The sequence below is a fragment of the Mustela lutreola genome, chromosome 10 (assembly GCF_030435805.1).
Source record: "Mustela lutreola isolate mMusLut2 chromosome 10, mMusLut2.pri, whole genome shotgun sequence".
Lineage (NCBI taxonomy): Eukaryota > Metazoa > Chordata > Mammalia > Carnivora > Mustelidae > Mustela > Mustela lutreola.
This window is the reverse complement of record NC_081299.1, coordinates 23244654-23263762: the sequence shown is the minus strand read 5'-3', so window position 1 is coordinate 23263762 and position 19109 is coordinate 23244654. Positions and strand designations below refer to the sequence as shown.

Here is a 19109-nt window from a genome sequence, read left to right as displayed (position 1 = left end):
CCTGCTTCCCCCTCTCTTTCTGCCTGCCTCTCTGTCTACTTTGATCTCTCTCTCTGTGTGTCAAATAAATAAATAAAAATCTTTAATTAAATAAATAAATAAGTAAAATTCTAACACAGAAGCAATGTGACATTTGACATTTTATCTGCTCCTGGGAATGATCTTCAGAAGTATACATGGTAGGGCCTGTGCTGCAGATGAGGAGGAATAGCATAGTTTTAGAAAGAGCACAGGCTTTGGATTGAAAGATGTGGCTTCTAATCCAGCTCTGCCACTCCTTAGCTGTGAGATGTTGAATACAGCTTGCCCTTCAGGGCCTAAGTATCCAAGTATAGTCACTTTCCTCCAGCAGATAATAAATGATGCACACAAAGTACCTCACAGTTATACCTGGCATCTAAAGTACATTTAATAAATTGTGGCTTTATTTTAAAAAAAGATTTTTTAAATTTATGACAGAGAGAGACAGCAAGAGAGGGAACACAAGCAGGGGGAGCAGCAGGAAAAAGAAGAAGCAGGTTTCCCCCTGAGCAGGGAGCCCGATATGGGGCTCGATCCCAGGATGCTGGGATCATGACTTGAGATGAAGGTAGACACGTAACAACTGAGCCACCCAGGCACCGCAAATTGTGGCATTTTAATAATTTACAGTTTGAGACACTAATGCACAAAAAAAGGTTAGTGACTAATGGAAACGCAACTAACTTAGACACAAGGCACAGAACCTAGATCCCCTGATGCCTAGTCCAGTGCCTCTCACTCCACCAAATATCATTACTCATCTCAATGTTAGGATGGAAAGAAACAAAAACTTCCGTTTGCCTCATATTTTTAAATGAACACTTGAAATAACTCCATGATACAACATTAATGGGTTAAGAACCAAAAGCTTTTTTTTTTTTTTAAAGATTTTATTTATTTATTTGACAGACAGATCACAAGTAGGCAGAGAGGCAGGCAGAGAGAGGAAGGGAAGCAGGCTCCCTACTGAGCAGAGAACCCAATGCGTGCCTCGATCCCAGGACCCTGGGACCATGACCCGAGCCGAAAGCAGAGGCTTTAACCCACTGAGCCACCCAGGTGCCCCAGTTTTTTTTTTTTTTTTTTTTAATTTTATTTATTTGAGAGAGTGCACACAAGCAGGAGGAGGGGTGGAGAGAGAAGAAGTAGACTCCCTGCTGAGCACAGAGCCAGGAGAGGGACTCGATCCCAGGATCCTGAGATCATGACCTGAGCTAAAGTTAGACACCTAAATGACTGAGCCAAGAACCAAAAGTCCTCTTTTATACTGATGAATATGTTATAGTGGGGTAAGGACCAGATAGTCCCGAAGAAACAGTACAATGAGGCAGATACTAGTACTTAAAATCAAGGTAAGGTGAAACTGGAGGAAAGTTGTCAGAGATTAGCTGGTGTGATCCTATCATGCTTCAAATGAGGAAAGGAAGACCAGAGACACAAAGTGCTTACCCAAGTACACAAAGCAAGTTGTTTTCTGCAAAACAGGGCTACATGGATACAGACAAGACTGTAACTTTTTTTTTTAAGTTTTTTTAAAAAATTTATTTACTTGAGAGAGAGCGTGTGTGAGAGAGAGAGAGAGAGAGAGAGCGAGCATGACAGGGGAGAAAGTCAGAGCGAGAAGCAGCCTCCCTGCTAAAGCAGGAAGCCCGATGTAGGACTTGATCCTGGGACTCGAGGATCATGACCTGAACCGAAGGCAGTCACTTAACCAACTAAGCCAGCCAGGCACCCAAGATTGTAAATTTTTCATTATAATAAAAGCAAATCCCTTCTTTCTGGACCAACTAAAGGCTTTTGCTTTTAAACTTTTTTTTTTTTTTTTTTTAAGAAAGAGAAAGATAGAGAACATGTGCATGCACGCATGTATGCAAGAAGTGAGGAAAAGAGGAGAGTGGGAGAGAAAGAATCCCAAGCAGGCTCCACACCCAGCACAGAGCCCAGTTGGGCCTAGATTCCATGACCCGGAGACCATGACCTGAGCCAAAATCAAGCGTCGCCACCCAAATGACTGAGCCACCCAGGCACCTCAGCTTTTGCTTTAATTTAGTAACTGACTTTTGCTCCACAGATCTAGAAAGATGACTGAGGTGTTTCATACTGCATAACAACATTATTAAGGACAGAGTTATCTAACAAACTTAAAAGAATCATCTGGAATTTGGAGCCCAACTTACCTTGCTGCTGTAAATTAAGACCATCTCACTTTTCAATCCTGAACTCCAGTGTCACATTATGATCTTTTGAGGAAATATCATTAACAGACCTTAATTTGGCCTCTCCCAAAAGGAAAAGTTAATGTGCTCCAGAATGGATGCACTCAACTGTTTAGTCAGGAAAAGGCATTCTTGCCTATTTCCAGTACCAGGTGTTTCCATCACTGTGTCTCCTGGGGTGCAGTCAGAGTTGAAATTAATAGAATGGCACCTGCTGTAGATGATCACACAGTCTGCCTGGTGTCCCAAGAATAATTAGTCAAATAACTCAGGGAAAAAAACTCAGTAATTATATCAACTGAACTCACAGCTCAGGTAAAATGAATTTATCATCTTTGGAGTAGAGGCTGCACTGGCCTTAAAAGTAGTTACCCCATAATGTGAAGGAGCAACTTGAGGCTCAGAGACCTATATTACTTGCCCAAAGTCACAAAGGTGGAAAGTAGCAAGTCTTTTTACTTCTAGTTCAATGCCATTTCCACCTTGCCAACACTAAACTTCCCTAAGCATTTCTTTGGCTATGGCTGGGCTGAGCCAAATCCAAATTCACACTACTACGCTTATACCTGCTACCACACTTCATCAACTCCAACACCAAGCTAATCTCTCAGAGGATGAGAGAAGGATGAATACTGGCTTCTCACTTATTCAGTCACTGGGCTCCCCAGCCCTGCTGAGCAAAGAGAAAAACTGCTAGGTCTATATCACTGGTTTCTTCAAGGCAGATTGGTCCAAAGAGGCTTGGGTTCAATTTTATTCAAATATTTGCTGAGTACTGGGGTGCCTGGGTGGCTCAGTGGGTTAAGCCTCTGCCTTCAGCTCAGGTCATGATCTCAGGGTCCTAGGATTGAGCCCTGCATCGGGCTCTTTGCTCAGCAGGGAGCCTGCTTCCCCCACTTCTCTCTCTGCCTGCCTCTCTGCCTACTTGTGATCTCTGTCTATCAAAAAAAATAAAATCTTAAAAAAAAAAAAATTTGCTGAGCACTTACATGCAAGATATCATGTTAGGTACTGTGAAATAAAAACACTTAAAAAAATGTCCAACCTATTTTTAAATAAATTTGATATCGTTACCAAGATAGATGAGACAACCACGGCCCTTCCTCTCTAGTAACTCATTCTCTAGTGGAGGAGACAAACACACACACAAGTAATAATCATACAAGACAGACTGTGATAAATGCTGTTACTGAAAACTAACTGACTCTGGAAAAACTAGATTTACTATTGACCCTCTTTCTATATTTCAATTCAGTTAGAAGAGTTCTCCTAAGGTTCTTTTGGTTCCTCCATGCATTTTTGATAAGCTGGACACCCCAGGAGCAGTTTAGCAGAAAGCAGACTTGGAGAAAGGACCTGATTCAAAATCCCATTTTGGGGGCACCTGGGTGGCTCTGTCAGTTGGGCATCTGACTCTTGGTTCAGCTCTGGTCATGATCTCAGAGTTGTGAGATCAGCGAGCACGGGGCTCTACACTCAGCAGGGAGTCTGCTTCCCCTCTCCCTGCAACCTTTCTCCCACTCTCCTTCTTTCTCTCTCTCCAAAATAAATAAATATATCTTTTTTAAAAATAAATAAAATAAAATCCCAGTTTTGTTATTTATTAACCACTGGGCAATTAATTAACTTTTGAGAGGAGTTTCCTTATCCATAAACGAGGGTAATAATTTTTTGGAGAGTCAATGACAGAATGTATAAAAGTACTAACATATGTGATGCTGACAAATTTTTTTTTTTAAAGATTTTATTTATTTATTTGACAGACAGATCACAAGTAGGCAGACAGTCAGGCAGAGAGAGAGGAGGAAGCAGGCTCCCTGCTGAGCAGAGAACCCGACTCAATCCCAGGATCCTGGGATCATGACCTGAGCGGAAGGCAGAGGCTTTAACCCACTGAGCCACCCAGGTGCCCCTGCTGACAAATTTTTTTGAATCTTAATGTAACTGAGTCTTCTTTGAAATATCAGGTACTCATTAAATATTTGTGCATGAATATTCTGAAAAATAGTTTCTTCTTTCTGATATATCAAGCAATTTCTCTCTCCCTAATTCCAGTCATTTCTAAACCATCATTTTTTCAAAACGTGCTCCTGAAATACTAAGCTAGAACTACTAAGTTCTCCCCAAACATTACCCTAGACCATCCATCCTTAAAAGTAACATGTAAGGGCGCCTGGGTGGCTCAGTGGGTTAAGCCGCCGCCTTCGGCTCAGGTCATGATCTCAGGGTCCTGGGATCAAGTCCCACATCGGGCTCTCTGCTCAGCAGGGAGCCTGCTTCCCTTCCTCTCTCTCTCTGCCTGCCTCTCTGCCTACTTGTGATCTCTCTCTCTCTCTCTGTCAAATAAATAAATAAATAAATCTTTAAAAAAAAAGGTAACATTAAAACCTACACTAATTCAAGTCCCACTTTATTTAAGCAGCTGTCGGGCAAGAGTCACTTCAGAAATCTGAGTCAGTCTGTGAAGGGCACAGCACTCTTCTTTGCCTTCTGTGCAACACCTGACAAACAAACTTCATCAACAGGAAAATCAATTTCATCTCTAGTGCTACTCACTTCCCCTTCTGAGCCCTGGTACCTCACTGATCTCTGGGAACACCACAGACCTTAAAGAAAAAAGACAAAGGCTCTGAAGAGCAGAAGTGTTTACTATTTGCTAGAACATTATTATCCTTTGTATCTTACAAGTTGGGACTGACTTAAAAGAAGTCAAGAGCCACAATTATCTATAGCCAACTGACAGACACAAAGTCTGCCCTCAAAGACCTCCCATTATCAGAAGATGAAACTCTGTCAACCATAAAGCAAGTAAGAATGATACTGTTAAAGTATTGCTTTGAGAGGAGGAAGATAATGTTAATGAATTCCTACTCTATCTAAGGCATTGTTTTTATAGATGATAGCTTATTTAACCATCATGGCAATCCTATGAAAGAAATGATTATCTCCGTTTAACAAATGAGAAAAACCAAGACTCGAAGAGAGTAAGGATGGTCTCAAGAATCACAAAGTAATGGGTGCCTGGGTGGTTCAGTGGGTTAAAGCCTCTGCCTTCAGTTCAGGTCATGATATCAGGGTCCTGGGATGGAATCCCACATTAGGCTCTCTGCTCAGCTGGGAGCCTGCTTCCTCCTCTCTCTCTGCCTGCCTCTCTGCCCTCTTGTGATCTCTGTCTGTCAAATAAATAAAAATCTTAAAAAAAAAAAAAAAAAAGAATCACAAAGTAAAAGCACTAGAACAGGAATCCAGGTTTTGCGTGCTCTACAAATACAATGCCTTTTCTTATTCAAAGGCTGATCATTCAGTCACCAAAGATGTAATGGGCACCTGTTATTTTCTACCCAACTAGCTGGGACTGAGAGCTACAACCGCAAACAAAACACACAGGGGTCTGCCCTCATGGAGCTTAGTGTCTTATGAGAAAGACAGATATTACACAAGTATACAAATACAGGGTGAGCCTATATATTTATGGTGGGGAAATATCTCTGAGGAGACCTTAGGGTCAAGACCTAAAATATGAAAAGAAGTTACTGGGAGGGGTGCCTGGTTGGCTCAGTGGGTTAAAGCCTCTGCCTTCAGCTTGGGTCATGGTCCCAGGATCCTTGGATCGAGCCCTGCATTGGGCTCTCTGCTCAGCGGGGAGCCTGTTTCCTTCCTTCTCTCTGCCTGCTTCTCTGCCTACTTGTGATCTCTGTCTGTCAAATAAATAAATAAAATTTTGGAAAAGGAAAAAAAAAAGTTAGTGGGAGAGTGGGGTAGTTAGACATAGCATGTACAGAAGGTCCTGAGAAGGAAGCAAGCTTAGAATGCTGAGAGTGGTCAGGAAGCCAGTGTGGCTGGTATGTGAGTAGAATAGAACAAAACCACACAGTCAGGGTAGGCAGAGGCCAAGTCCAGATTAAAGAGGGACTACAGACATATAGTCTACAGGCATAGAGACAGGCATAGAGACCCCAGTGGCTAAAGAAGAAATGGAGAGTATGAATTAATGGGGTGCCACAGGGATAAAGAAGTATACATTCAAGAGATATATCTGGGAGGAAGCAATAGTACAACTTGCTGATGGACTGGAGGGAGAGAGAAAATCAAGATCAAATCAAGAGGAGAAATAAAGGATGATGTCCAGACATTTAGCAGGGGTACCTGAAAGGACAGTGGCTCCATGTGCTGAGATGAGAAAGACTAAAAGAAAAGATCTGGTTAGAAAATAAAAAATTCAGGGGCACCTGGCTGGCTCAGGAGGTGAAGCATCTGCCTCTTGATCTCGGGGTGAGTCTGAGCCACATGTTAGATGTAGAGATTATTTAAAAAAATAAATTTCTTTTAAAAGAAAGGAAGAAAAAATTCAGTTTAAAACATTAATTAGACATGCTGTGAGGTACCCAAATGAAGATGTCAAGTATGCAGCTAGGAGTCTGGAGCTTAAAGGAGGTACAAATAGTAGCCAGATGTTCCACTAGTTCTTCCTGTTTGAACTGCGATGCTCCACATATTCTCAAGCAGACAGGAAGCTTCAAACCCAGCTGCTTTTCACCCCTCAATTATGCTTAACACAAATGGAAAATTTTTAAGGCCAGAAAGAATATACCTCTCCTTGGAAAATAGTGTAGAGAGCCGGCAAGTTCTCCATGGTCTCGGGTCTTCCTGAATTCATCCTTAATGTTCTATGGCTCCTCCATTTCTCTTCTGCTGAAGCTAATTCAAGTGTCCTATCACAAAGAAATAAGACAGACAACATGCGAAAGACACCTGCGTTAAAGAAGAAATGTGCACATAATCCCCTGCTAGTCTCTACAGAATAATGGCATTAGATTTAACACTAGGCACTTCCATCCACATCTCTTTTGCCCCGTCATCATGAGGAGTTGTGGAAACTTGGATCCTTTTTTTTCCAATTGATACTTACCCAAGGCCATTAGTCTGTTTTGTTTTTCTAATCGCTATTGTTACTGTTCTTTTGTCGAAGGAAGGCTTTGAGATATGTGTGTGTGAAACTGAATTTTTAAAAAGGGAATAATAGTAATAAGAGGTAACATTTATCAAGAATGTCCAGGTATTGTGCTAAGCACCAAACAGCCAATATCTCATTTAATCCTCAAAACTCTCAAGCTGTAGGTTATATTCTTTTTTTTTTTTTTAAGATTTTATTTATTTACTTGACAGAGATCACAAGTAGGCAGAGAGGCAGGCAGAGAGAGAGGAGGAAGCAGGCTCCCCGCTGAGCAGAGAGCCTGATGTGGGGCTCAATCCCAGGACCCTGGGATCATGACCTGAGCCAAAGGCAGAGGCTTAACCCACTGAGCCACCTAGGCGCCCCAGAAGAGTCTTAAACAGACTCTGCAATGAGCGCGGAGCCCAATGTGGGGCTCGAAGTCACGACCCTGAGAATACCACCTGGGTTGAAACTAAGAGTTGGACAACTAAATGCACCACCCAGGTGCCCTTGCACCTCTTTTTTTAGTGCCCACATAACAATCCATTCTTGGATGTACCAAATTTATTTAACTTTTTTTTTTTTTTAAGATTATTTATTTATTTATTTGAGAGGCAGAGATCGCAAGTAGGCAGAGAGGCTGGCAGAGGAAGAGGTGGAAGCAGGCTCCCCGCCGAGCAGAGAGCCCAACGCGGGGCTCGATCCCAGGACCCTGGGATCACTACCTGAGCCGAAGGCAGAGGCTTTAACCCACTGAGCCACCCAGGCGCCCCTACCAAATTTACTTAACTATTTATGAATCATGTTAAAATGCAGACTGCAATTCAGTAAGTCTGAAGTGGTGCCTGAGATTGTACATTTCCACAAGCTCCTGGATGATGGTGATGCTGCCTGAGTAGAATCTTACCACTTTGGAGTTGGAAGGGACCTTATGGATACTCTTGCTCAGTCTCCTGTTTTAAACAGAGAGGGAACTTGCAGTCTAGTGGCTCTTAACCATGCCACTTTACTCTGCTGGATAAATCACTGCTACATGAAGATAAATCTAACGGTACTGCCCTCGGGTCTCTTTTTCCTCCCAATTACACTTCCTGACAATAAGACTTGAAATTCTGTTTTCCTTAGTTTTTCATAACTAAATACCTTCTTCTCTCCTCAACCCCCTCACTTTCATATGACAACTTCGGTCCTAGTTTTGCAAAGTCTTCCTGATCTACAGGACCATCCATTAATTGAACTGCCTCACTTAAAACAAAAATGAGAGAAAATCCTATCAGTCTTCCAAATCCTGGTCTTAGTATCATCCCCAGGTTCCTACATCCTTCTCCTTGAGTTCTGTAAGACAACTTTGTATCCTTGCAATAAACTTGTGCTTTTCTGCTTATATCAGCCACAAGTGGTTTTTATTACTTTACTAATAGAACATAGAATGGAGGCATATTTGTCAGTTCTTGAGAAATGGCTGATAAACAGGTTAAATCCATGTATCACAACCTGGTTAGATCCTGCTTCTTCCCCTTCCCAGCCATGCAGGCTCATCTCTAATCTTTCCCTCCCTCTGACCAGCATTTCTCACCTCACATCCTAGAATAAAGGTTATTGACCTGAGGCCAGTGGCTCTATCAAGAGACCTTAATTCCTCCAGCTCTGGGAACACTAGTGAAGTATAGAATCCATACAGTGAGGTATAGAATCCATAGAGGCATCAGCAGTTAGGACACCTAAATTGAGCTCAAATGTCTTAGTTGATCATCTGTTCCTTCTACATAAAGGTCATGGGAAGAGCGATAAAAGTAGAAAAAATCTTAAGTTGATTCTTAGAGATTTCTGCTGTGGCAAGTGTATGACCACGTAACTTAAAGCTCTCCCATTGGCTCCTTCTATAGAACACTACCCTGAGAAACCCTGCGCAATTCTTCAGGAAAGAAAGCAGTATGCATTACTGAGGGAAATCCTGAAACATAACAGTAACAGGTTTACAATTTCACGAAAGCAGAGGGTTGCCATTTTTAAAAAATGGAACTTAAAATTTTCTTTCAAATTACATTCTGTAGAAACCTAGAGTTCTGGGGGCACCTGGGTGGCTCAGTTGGTTAAATGTCTGCCTTCAGCTCAGATCATGATCCCAGGTCCTGGGAACAAGCCCCGAACCAGGCTCCCTGCTCAGTGGAGAGTCTGCTTCTCTCTCTCCCTCTCCCTGTGTGTGTGCTCATGCTCTTGCTTTCTCTCTTACTCTCTCAAATAACTAAAATCTTAGGGGGAAAAAAAAGTAAGAAAGAAACTAGAGTTTGATGGTGGTCCAGTCAAGTAAGACCACATCTGTAGACGTCAAAGAGCAAGTAAATTGATAAAGATGGAGGTACATCATTTGGAGCTGCTTTGCAATAATTCTAGAAACAGAATATCTTCCGTAAGTGCTTCGTTTTCCTTGAATGTTTTAAACAATAATAGAATATGTTGGAATGCAACATGGACCCAATTACTAGCCACCCACTTCCCAAAGCAAGGGACAGAGCAAGAAAAATACACTGTGGGAATGAGAGGTGTAGCAGACAAATGGTGGCCCAGAGTGAGGGCAGACATTTGGGTGAGGAAGAAATCTGCAAAGAAGAGCAACTCAGCAGGGCACCTGGGTGGCTCAGTTATTAAGTGTTTGCCTTCAGCTCAAGTCTTGGGATCAAGCCTGGCACGAGGCTCCCAGCTCTGTGGGAAGCCTGCTTCTCCCTCTCCCACACCCCCACTTGTGTTCCCTCTCTGGCTGTCTCTCTTTCCATCAAATCTTAAAAAAAAAAAAAAAAAAAAAGAGCAACCCAGTGTGGAAAGAAGCAGGGTAATGATGACATCCACATATTGGGCTGTCCACAATGATGAATCAGTGCCAAGAATGGGAAGCAGCGCCGAGAGTAGAGGTAGTAATGCAATATTAACTTTCTGATTACAGGAGTTATATTGTGATTATATAAGAGAATGTCCTTTTTTATAGGAAAACTAAAGTTTTCAGGGATGATGGGGCATCCAGTCAGCAACTTAACTCTCAAATAATTCATTAAAAAATGTTATCTGTACTGAACTTCCACAATTTAGTGATTGTTTAAAAGCTGTTTTTAATGTGCATGCGACTGAAAAACAAAAAAACAAAAATCAAAAAAAAACCCCTGTTCTCTCTTCTCTCAAGCAATGAGAAGTCCATAGAACAATTACTAAATCAGTAAGATACTTAAAGCACCTTTGGACGTTCAAGTGTCACCTTACTGATCTGGCCATGATTTTTTTGTTGTATTTGTTTCTTTGGATATGGATTTGCTGTGGTTGCTACAGAACAATACTAACTAGATAAAACCCTGAGAGTTAAAGGAATTCTAATTTATCTTCAACCTGTGTATAAGAATTGAGAGAATCTGCTAAAAAGTAAAAATACTGGGGTATCAACAAAGACAGAATAATGACTCCAGAGCCTGCATTCTCAACCACTATTCTACACCGCCTCAAAAAGAATATGCAAATCACACCTAAATCTTATTATAATTTCTAATACAAACTAAGTCCCAACATTAGAGATTCCAATGAGGAGTCCTCATCAGAAGGGCATCATTCTTGGAGGAGGTAATGATGAGCTGGGTCTGGATTCATTCATCCAAACATGCAACCAAGGACCATTTTTTTTTTTTTTAAAGATTTTATTTATTTGTCAGAGACAGAGGGAGAGCAAGCGAGCGAGCACAGGCAGACAGAGAGGCAGAGGGAGAAGCAGGCTCTCCGCCAAGCAAGGAGCCTGATGTGGGACTTGATCCCAGGACCCTGGGATCATGACCTGAGCCGAAGGCAGCTGCTTAACCAACTGAGCCACCCAGGCGTCCCCCAAGGACCATTTCTTACTTGGTTTTTCTCTTCCCAGGGTCTGGTATACAGTAGGTACTCAAAGTTGTTGTTGTTGTTTTCTTTTTTTCTCTTTTTGAATGAGTGAATAGAGACTCACTATGTGCTAAACACAGGTAGAGAAAGAAGGGAGAAAGCATTCTACCCTAAAGAAAGCAGAGGAAATTAGTTCCACCCAATATATTGGTCAGATCAGAAGGTGGGAGACTGACAGCCAAACTTCCTCCTCCCTACCAAATTACTAGAATGACTATCTTAGATAGATGATTGTTCCTTTTTGAACTTCAGTCATGGATCAGTTAAGAAAATGTCCAAAAGCAGGAAAGAGAAAAAATAGTAAAATGAAACAAAACAAAACAAAAACACACCACACACAAAAATGGTCTCATAAAACGTGAAAGCTGAAAAGGAATTATGAAGTTCATTTAGCATGTTATTTTTATTTAGCTGAAAATGAGGCTAACAGACATCAAGTGACTTGACAAAGGCTGCCTACAGCTAACCATGTTGGCACTAGACCCCATGGCCAGTACTCTATCCCACACTATTGTTACAATCAATAATCCTGGAGGTTCTCCAAGACCTCTGATAACAACAGCTAGTACGTCAGTGTTTATTTGCCATGCATTAACCTAAAAGCTTTACTTGTCTTAGCTAACTACAAGTGTATCAGCGTTAAAAATGGTGGCTAGGTTCAAAGTACTGAGAAAACAAGAGAGAGCAAGGGTTTGGAGGAAATTGGGAAGTTTAAGAGGTGACAACCAAATAGGAAAAATGAAGTCCTGTAGGAGAGAATACTGTTCTTTGACCTCATTAGAACCCTAATCTATTGAACTCTACTTTCTTCCAACCTGTTAGCCCTCTCCAGCTTAGATTCCAGGACCCACCATTTTAATAATTAGAATGACCTCCCTTTAACTCCTTGTCTTTACAGCTCACCTTTCTGGCATGAGTGGAGTATAACTGCAGACAACAGAACCCATGCTAGCTAAGTTAAGCAGAAAAGGAGTTATTGCCAGATATTATGTGGCTTACAAAATTACTTGAAGAGCTATAGGAGAAGGCTCCCTTAGAACTTACAGGAACAAGTCTTAACCCACAAAATAACTCTTTGCCATGATCGAAAAAGTTATGGCTATCATTGCAGGAAGTCACTAAACCAGAAAGTTGTTGACTAAAGAAATCCAGTGCCTCTGCTATGATACTTGTCAGCAAAACTGGATGGCTCTCACCCTTTTTGTCTCCACATCTAACTCAGCTCCAAATTCAATTCTCACCTTAGGTGCAAAGGAGTCTAGGAAATTGCTTTTAGCATCCCAAACTTTTCAGTAAGATAAGGCACATTAAGAGGTGGAAAGTATGCTGAGCAAGTCAAATCCCTGGTCCTCACTATCCCTGGATATGTCTTCTCCATGCCTACACTGAACAGCCTAATGTTCCTAGAAAAAAAGATATGATCTCCAACCTCAAGTGGGCCTTTTTTTAAGTACATACTACAATCCTATAAAGACATTCTTTATATTCCTTTTCCCTTTCAAATATTTTATCTATTTGATAGAGACATAGTGAGAGAGGGAACACAAGCAGGGGAAGTGGGAGAGAGAGGGGGAGAGGCAGGATTCTAGCCAAGCAAGGAACCTGAGGTGGGGCTCCACCCCCCGGGGTTGCGACCTGAACCCAAGGCAGATGCCTAACGACTGAGTTACCCAGGCGCCCCTCAAATGGGCCCTTAATTCTGCAAGACAATTCTACGATTCCCTGGTCTACTCATTCTCCCACAATCTACAATGACTTTCACACTTTCTACACTCAAATCTCTGACCTCCTCTTACTCTAAGTATATGATCCCATCACCTGCTTTACAGAAAAAATAAAAGCCACGAGAAAACTCATTTTACCAGTACAAAACACAGAAACAACCTGTGCCTTCTGCCTTCATTTTCTTCTTCCTTTCTATTAACTGCAAAAACTTCTTTCATTCCCATCTTCCTAAGACTGCTCTAACTGTACTTTGGATCCCATCCATTCCCATGTCCTCAGAACACTATCAATGACTCAATTTCTCTCTTGCATTTTCAATTTTTCCATCGCCCTCTAAATTGGGTCCTTGATGACCTCTCATCCCCCTTAGCTTCCACATCCTCTCCTTTCCGTTACAATCATATGTATGGAAAATACTCTCAAGATTCACTGCCTTCTTTCCTTCTCTTGAGTTTTTGCCTCCTATCTGGCTTCTGGCCCCATCACACCAACTCTCATGAAGGACACCATAAGCTCCATGAAGATAAAGCCAACAGACTTTTTTCAATTCTGATGATATTTAAATTCCAGGTTTTCTTTTAATGGGATCAGTTCATGGACATCATTTTTTTTAATGATTTTATTTATTTACTTGACACATAGAGAGTGAAAGAGCACAAGCAGGGGGAGCAGCAGAAGGAGAGGGAGAAGCAGGCTCCCCACTGAGCAGGGAGCCCGATGCAGAACTTGATCCCAGGACCCTAGGATCACAACCCAAGCCAAAGGCAGACGCTCAACCATGTGAGCCACCCAGGCACTCCTGAATTCCAGGATTTCCTAACACAGACAATTTCCTGCTGCTGAGACAACATTCTTCTGGTCCTCTACCCTAGCTCTTCTGTTTCTCTTGTGGAGTCCTGTTCCTGTTCTTGGCCATTACTTGCTGGGACCACTTGAGGTTCTCTCAGTTGATCTTACCCACACCTATGTCTCAATTATCACCCATCTGCAAATTACTCCCAGCTAAATATCTCCCAAAACATCTCTGAGTTCCAAAGCTGTATTTCAAACTACCTCCTGGATCTCATGAATGACCTCTCCCTTCCCCGTCCAAAAAAAGAACTACCCTGATGCATAAGCCAGAAACCCAGGAGTTATGTCTGATTTCTCTTTCACTCCCTGAATCTAATCCATCACTAAGTTCTACTGATTTTACCCCCTTATCTCTAGAATCTGTCCAGTTTTCTGCAGTTGTACCGATACCATTACCTCAGTCCTCATTGCTTATCTCTCTCACCACTTGGGTCTATCTGCATCTATCCTTCCTCCAACCTGTTTATGCTACTGAGACTAAGGGATCAAGCCACCTCTCCCACCTCACCACTCTCTCCCACAACAACAAAAACAAAAACGCAGCAGTTTCTCATCCGTCTTGAAGTAAAAGTCCGGCACCTCTACCCACCTCCCGCTGCAACCTGTAGGAGACTCTTCTTCTTTCCCTCTGTACTGGCCACAGTGGCCTCTTTTTTTTTGCCTTATAGTCATTTTCCTCCGATTCACCACAGGGCCCCTGCACATGCTGCTCTCTCTGGGATATTCTGCCTTCCTCCCTTGACTCAAGTAATTAGAATCCTTCCTTCAGGTATCCATTCAGGCATCTTTTCCTCACAGACGCCTTTCTGCTTATTTCAGGCACTCATAGCATCAGACATGTCTCCTAACTTTAGTGAGATCACCGTTTAACAGGTTTGCCCTCCCGGACTCAAACCCCTGAGGTCAGGGACCATCTTTGGTTCACCATGTATCCTCAAGGCTCTTTCCCAAACCAGCTGGACGATTAAGGAGAGACCTAGTTCCCAGATATGAATCCAAATTTCTCACAAGTCCGTGCTCTGGAGAAGCAGGGGTCGGATATTCCTCTCATCTCCGTCTCTCTGAGAGGCACAGAGCAGGCCCTAGTCAAAGACTGCACAATCAATGGCAGAAACAAGTCGGCCTCCTTAGCCAGAGAGGAGCCTGGTGGAGCCGGGAGACAAAGCTTTCCTCCCTGGGGGCGTCCGGCACAGGCACAGGGCTGGACAAGGCAAGCGCTGGACGAACAAGCCAGCGGTCGAGGGCCTCAGGCGGCTGCAGAGACCCCAACGTTCTGCTCCGGCCAAGAAGGGGAACCCAGGCTGGTACATGCAGGCGCTGGGACCTCGGGGCCTGCCTGTGCCCCCTGAAAACCATCAGCTGAGAAGGGCCAGACTCAGGCCACACAACCGAGGTGCCGCCTCCAGATGCCGCAGCCCCCCACCCCCGACCTTCCTTCCACTTACTCTGTGTCAGCTCCCGGTCTCCCCGCCGCAGCATTGCGCGAAACGCCAAAACCAGACAGCGCTCCCACCCACAAGACACAGCGCGCCTAGGTGGGACTCCAGCCCCACCCACCAATCCTGGCACCGTACTCTCGTGACGCTAGGAAAGATCTGACCAATAAAAGGAGAGCACTCAGGGGGCGGTGCAGAGGGGAATACTGGAAGGCGATTGGTTCCTCGGAGCCGGAAGTTCTTGGGGAAGAACTAAGTTGGAACCAATCGCGCGTTGCCTGAGTGTGTCGGCGCGGTCAGTGGCGGCGCTGAGGAGAGTGGTTGCCGCCATGATAGAGCAGCAAAAGCGCAAAGGCCCAGAGTTGCCACTGGTTCCAGTCAAGCGGCAGCGGCATGAATTGTTGTTGGGAGCCGCGGGGTCGGGCCCCGGAGCCGGACAGCAGCCGACGGCGCCTGGCGCTTTGCTGCAAGCGGTAAGTGAAGTAGCAGACAGCCTTCGGCCCTACGCTCATCTTCCTCTCTGAGAGCCTAGTACCCGGTGATCCCGCACTGCGAGGGCGGAACGAGAATAGCTACCTGCAGTTAAAATAGGGGAGTACTGTGGAGGTGGTCAACAACCCTCCAGATGGTCCCTTCGTTCCCAGGTTGGACGCCTGTTTTCAGCGTCTCGACCACCCTGGGAGAGGGCGTTAGAATTAAAGTTACATTCCTTGAACTCAAAACCAGTACCAGGGCTTTTTCATACTTAATCTTCCACAGAGAGCCGGCATAGAGTAAACATTCAAAAAGGTGGTAGAATGGATGGATGAATGAATGAGGGAAGGAAGGAAATGAATGAGACCCGCTCGCTTTGGGACTTTGGGCAAGTTGCTCTCCCCTTTGTTTCTCAGTACTGGTGCTGTTATTAACGACAACCGAACAATCGCTCACATTCATGGAGTCCGTGCACCCAGGGCTTTGTATGCGAAAACTCCATTAATCTTGGTAACAGCGTAAGAGTTAAGAACTCTTTGTGCAGTCTCTTGTAAATTTACCCGGTAAATGATAGAAAGAGACTTTAAATCCCAAATCCATAGTCTTAACTGCATTTCTTGTAAGATGGAGGTAATGATCACATCTCTTTTCCTGTGCTGCTAGGCTCAGATCAAGAAATACGTGTGTCCTCTCTCAACCTTTCCTCTGGCGGATGAGCAAATCCTGCTGGCACCATCCTCAAAATATATATATACCAAATTGCTACCCCTTCTGCCACCTCCATCACTAACTCGTGGTCTAATCCATTATTTTCTCATTTGGCATTATTGTAGTGAGGCCCTAAAAGGTAATCCTGTTTCTGCTGTTGTATGGTCAGTCTATTCTCAGTCCAGCGACTGGAGAACCTTGCTAAAGGTCAGATCATGTTTCCCTCAGCTGAAAACTTTCAGTGGCTTTCCACTTCACCCAGTTAAACCAAAATCCTTAAAATCTTTTGCCCATTTTCCATGTGTCTCTCAGATCTACCTATTTTCCATTGCTGATGCTGCTCGTTTTGCTGGCTTCCATGCTCTTGCCTCGAAGTCTTTGCATTTGCTGCACTCTACCAGAGTGCTCTTAAATGGTTTACACACTCCGGCTCCTCCAAATCTTTGTTCAGATATCCCGTTTTTCAGGGAAGGCTTTCCTGACTACACTGCTTTAAATTGCAGTACCCCATATGCATTAATCCACGTTGCTTTTTTTTCTCCATAGCACCTACCACCTGCTGTATGTTTTGTTTTTCTCTCTCCCTCTCTCCTATTCCTCCTTTCCTAGAACAGAAACTCGATTGTTTATTTTGTTCAGTACTACTTTTCCAATGCCAAGAAAAATAGCCCAGCACATATTTTTTTGACTAAACCAGAAACCACTAAAGATATTTGGCACTAATAGTAGCACCCATCCTTCTCTCTGAAAAAAGTATCAGCCTGGGTTTCATTGAATTATCCAAGCCTAGGCTTGGTGTCAAGACCATAATCAAAACTTCTGGGTAATATGTTCCCTGCAGGATGTTTGGGAGGCTGTGACAGTCCAGTCATTAAATGAGCTAGAGACTGGGAAAACAGTATTGGATGACACAGGCAGGGTCCCTACACTTACAAGGCTGCTTTTCTACTGGGGAAAAAGAAAAAAATGTGTGAGCAAATATTTAAGGTAATTTCAGGTAGTGGTAAGTGCTGTGAAGAAGTACAGCAGGAGTAATGGAATACAGAGGGGAGGTGTAGTTTGAGTGATGAAGGAAAGACCTTCTGAAGAGGAAACATTGGAAGGAGCTAAACACAGGAGGATCAAGGGAAGAAGATTCTGATCAGGACCAACAAGTGTAAAGATCCTCAGACAGAAATGAGCTTAACATGTTTGAGCAATTAAAAGTTGGCTGTGGGACCGGAGGAGAGTGAGCGAGTAGTTAGTAAACAGGTAGACACTAGACACTACAGCAGGAAGGGATCAAATTGGAGGCATAAGTTAGTATAAGAAGAGTTGCTATTCTCTAAATCAGGAGAAATCTACTCAATTATTGTTTCCCATGTCTTTTGCACCCTCCTTTGCCTGTAGGTAGTGACTACTCTATACTTCTGTCTTTTGTTCAGGGACCTCCAAGGTGTTCCTCCCTTCAGGCCCCAATCATGCTGCTCTCAGGACATGAAGGGGAAGTGTACTGCTGCAAGTTTCACCCCAATGGATCCACCTTAGCATCTGCAGGATTTGATCGACTGATATGTAAGAGATAGTTTCTGAAGTTGGAATAATTGCTGTCTGCTAAGTTGTGATTATTTTTTAAAATTTCCAGTGCCGAAGAAGGTTAGCAGTCTGAATCCGTCATGTCGTAGACTACATAGCTAATGTACAATAAGAATATTGAATATTCTTATACAGTACAATAAGAATATTGAATGATCTTGGGTATAGACCTCAAAGTCCATGTGGTAAATATAAAAGGGAATATGTTACTAGTTGGAAAGTGAGTTGCCCTACTTTGAGAATATCTTCCTCATGGAGACAGATCTTGAGTGGGTTGAGCCAGACAAGAGAATTAGGCATACCAGGTTAATGGAAGTAATTAGGGGAGAGAGAGCTTCCTTTTCCCAGATGTGAGACCTTCCTCTTGATCCATTCATAGAATCCTAGCACATGGGAAAGAAAGGGGGGGTGGAGATGGTAAAGTGGCAACTCAGTTGGATAATCTCCCTGTAAATCATTAGGATCTGCATCCAAGAGGCATCTGGCTGGCTCAATCAGTAAAGCAAGTGACTCTTAATCTTGTGGTTGTGGGTTCAAGCCCCATGTTGGGCGTAGAGATTACTTAAAAATAAAATTCTTGAAAAAAAAAAAAATAGTTCTGGGCACATGGCTGGCTCAGTCAGTAGGGCATGCTAGTCTTGATCTTGGGGCTGAGTTCATGCTCCATGTTGGGTGTGGAGCCTACTTAAAAATTTTTTTTAAAGGGGCGCCTGGGTGGCTCAGTGTGTTAAGCTGCTGCCTTCGGCTCAGGTCATGATCTCAGGGTCCTGGGATCGAGTCCCACATCGGGCTCTCTGCTCGGCGGGGAGCCTGCTTCCCTTCCTCTCTCTCTCTGCCTGCCTCTCTGTCTACTTGTGATCGCTCTCTGTCAAATAAATAAATAAATAAATCTTTTTTAAAAAATTTTTTTTTAAACTGGGGACTTCGGGCTAGCTCAGTTGGTGGAGCATGTAACTCTTGATCTCAGGGTCTTGAGTTCAAGCCCCACACTGGATGTAGAAATTGCTTAAAAATAAAATCTTAAACAAAAAACAAAAACCAAACTCTGCATCCAGATTCTCAGCTACTAGTTGGCAGTACCCATTTTTGAGAAATAAGTTGAAAAAATCACTTTAGAGGAGTCATGAGAAAAAAGCAAGAGAGAAGATATCAGGAGCATCTGACTGTCTTTTATTCTTACATCATTTGTTGCTTTATGGGATGAAGTGAGTCCTTTAGTTCTTTGCTTATAAGTCTGTACCTCAGAATAGATGA

At 43.2% G+C, this 19109-nt stretch overlaps 2 protein-coding genes across 2 annotated transcripts in view; one reads left to right on the top strand and one right to left on the bottom strand.

Annotated features, from left to right (window-relative positions):
• ZCCHC17 (zinc finger CCHC-type containing 17) overlaps positions 1-15221 on the bottom strand; it is a 55923-nt gene extending 40702 nt beyond the window's left edge. The window contains exons 1-2 of the mRNA XM_059135496.1: positions 15108-15221; positions 6829-6949 (exon numbers count right to left, since the gene is read on the bottom strand). Of these exons, the coding sequence (XP_058991479.1) occupies positions 6829-6894 (66 nt within the window). The 5' untranslated portion in view covers positions 6895-6949; positions 15108-15221. The remainder of the gene's footprint in view (positions 1-6828; positions 6950-15107) is intronic.
• Positions 15222-15374: 153 nt separating this feature from the next.
• The window catches only part of SNRNP40 (small nuclear ribonucleoprotein U5 subunit 40), a 33992-nt gene continuing 30257 nt past the window's right edge, over positions 15375-19109 (top strand). The window contains exons 1-2 of the mRNA XM_059136609.1: positions 15375-15571; positions 17705-17834. Coding sequence (XP_058992592.1) covers positions 15428-15571; positions 17705-17834 — 274 coding nt within the window. The 5' untranslated portion in view covers positions 15375-15427. The remainder of the gene's footprint in view (positions 15572-17704; positions 17835-19109) is intronic.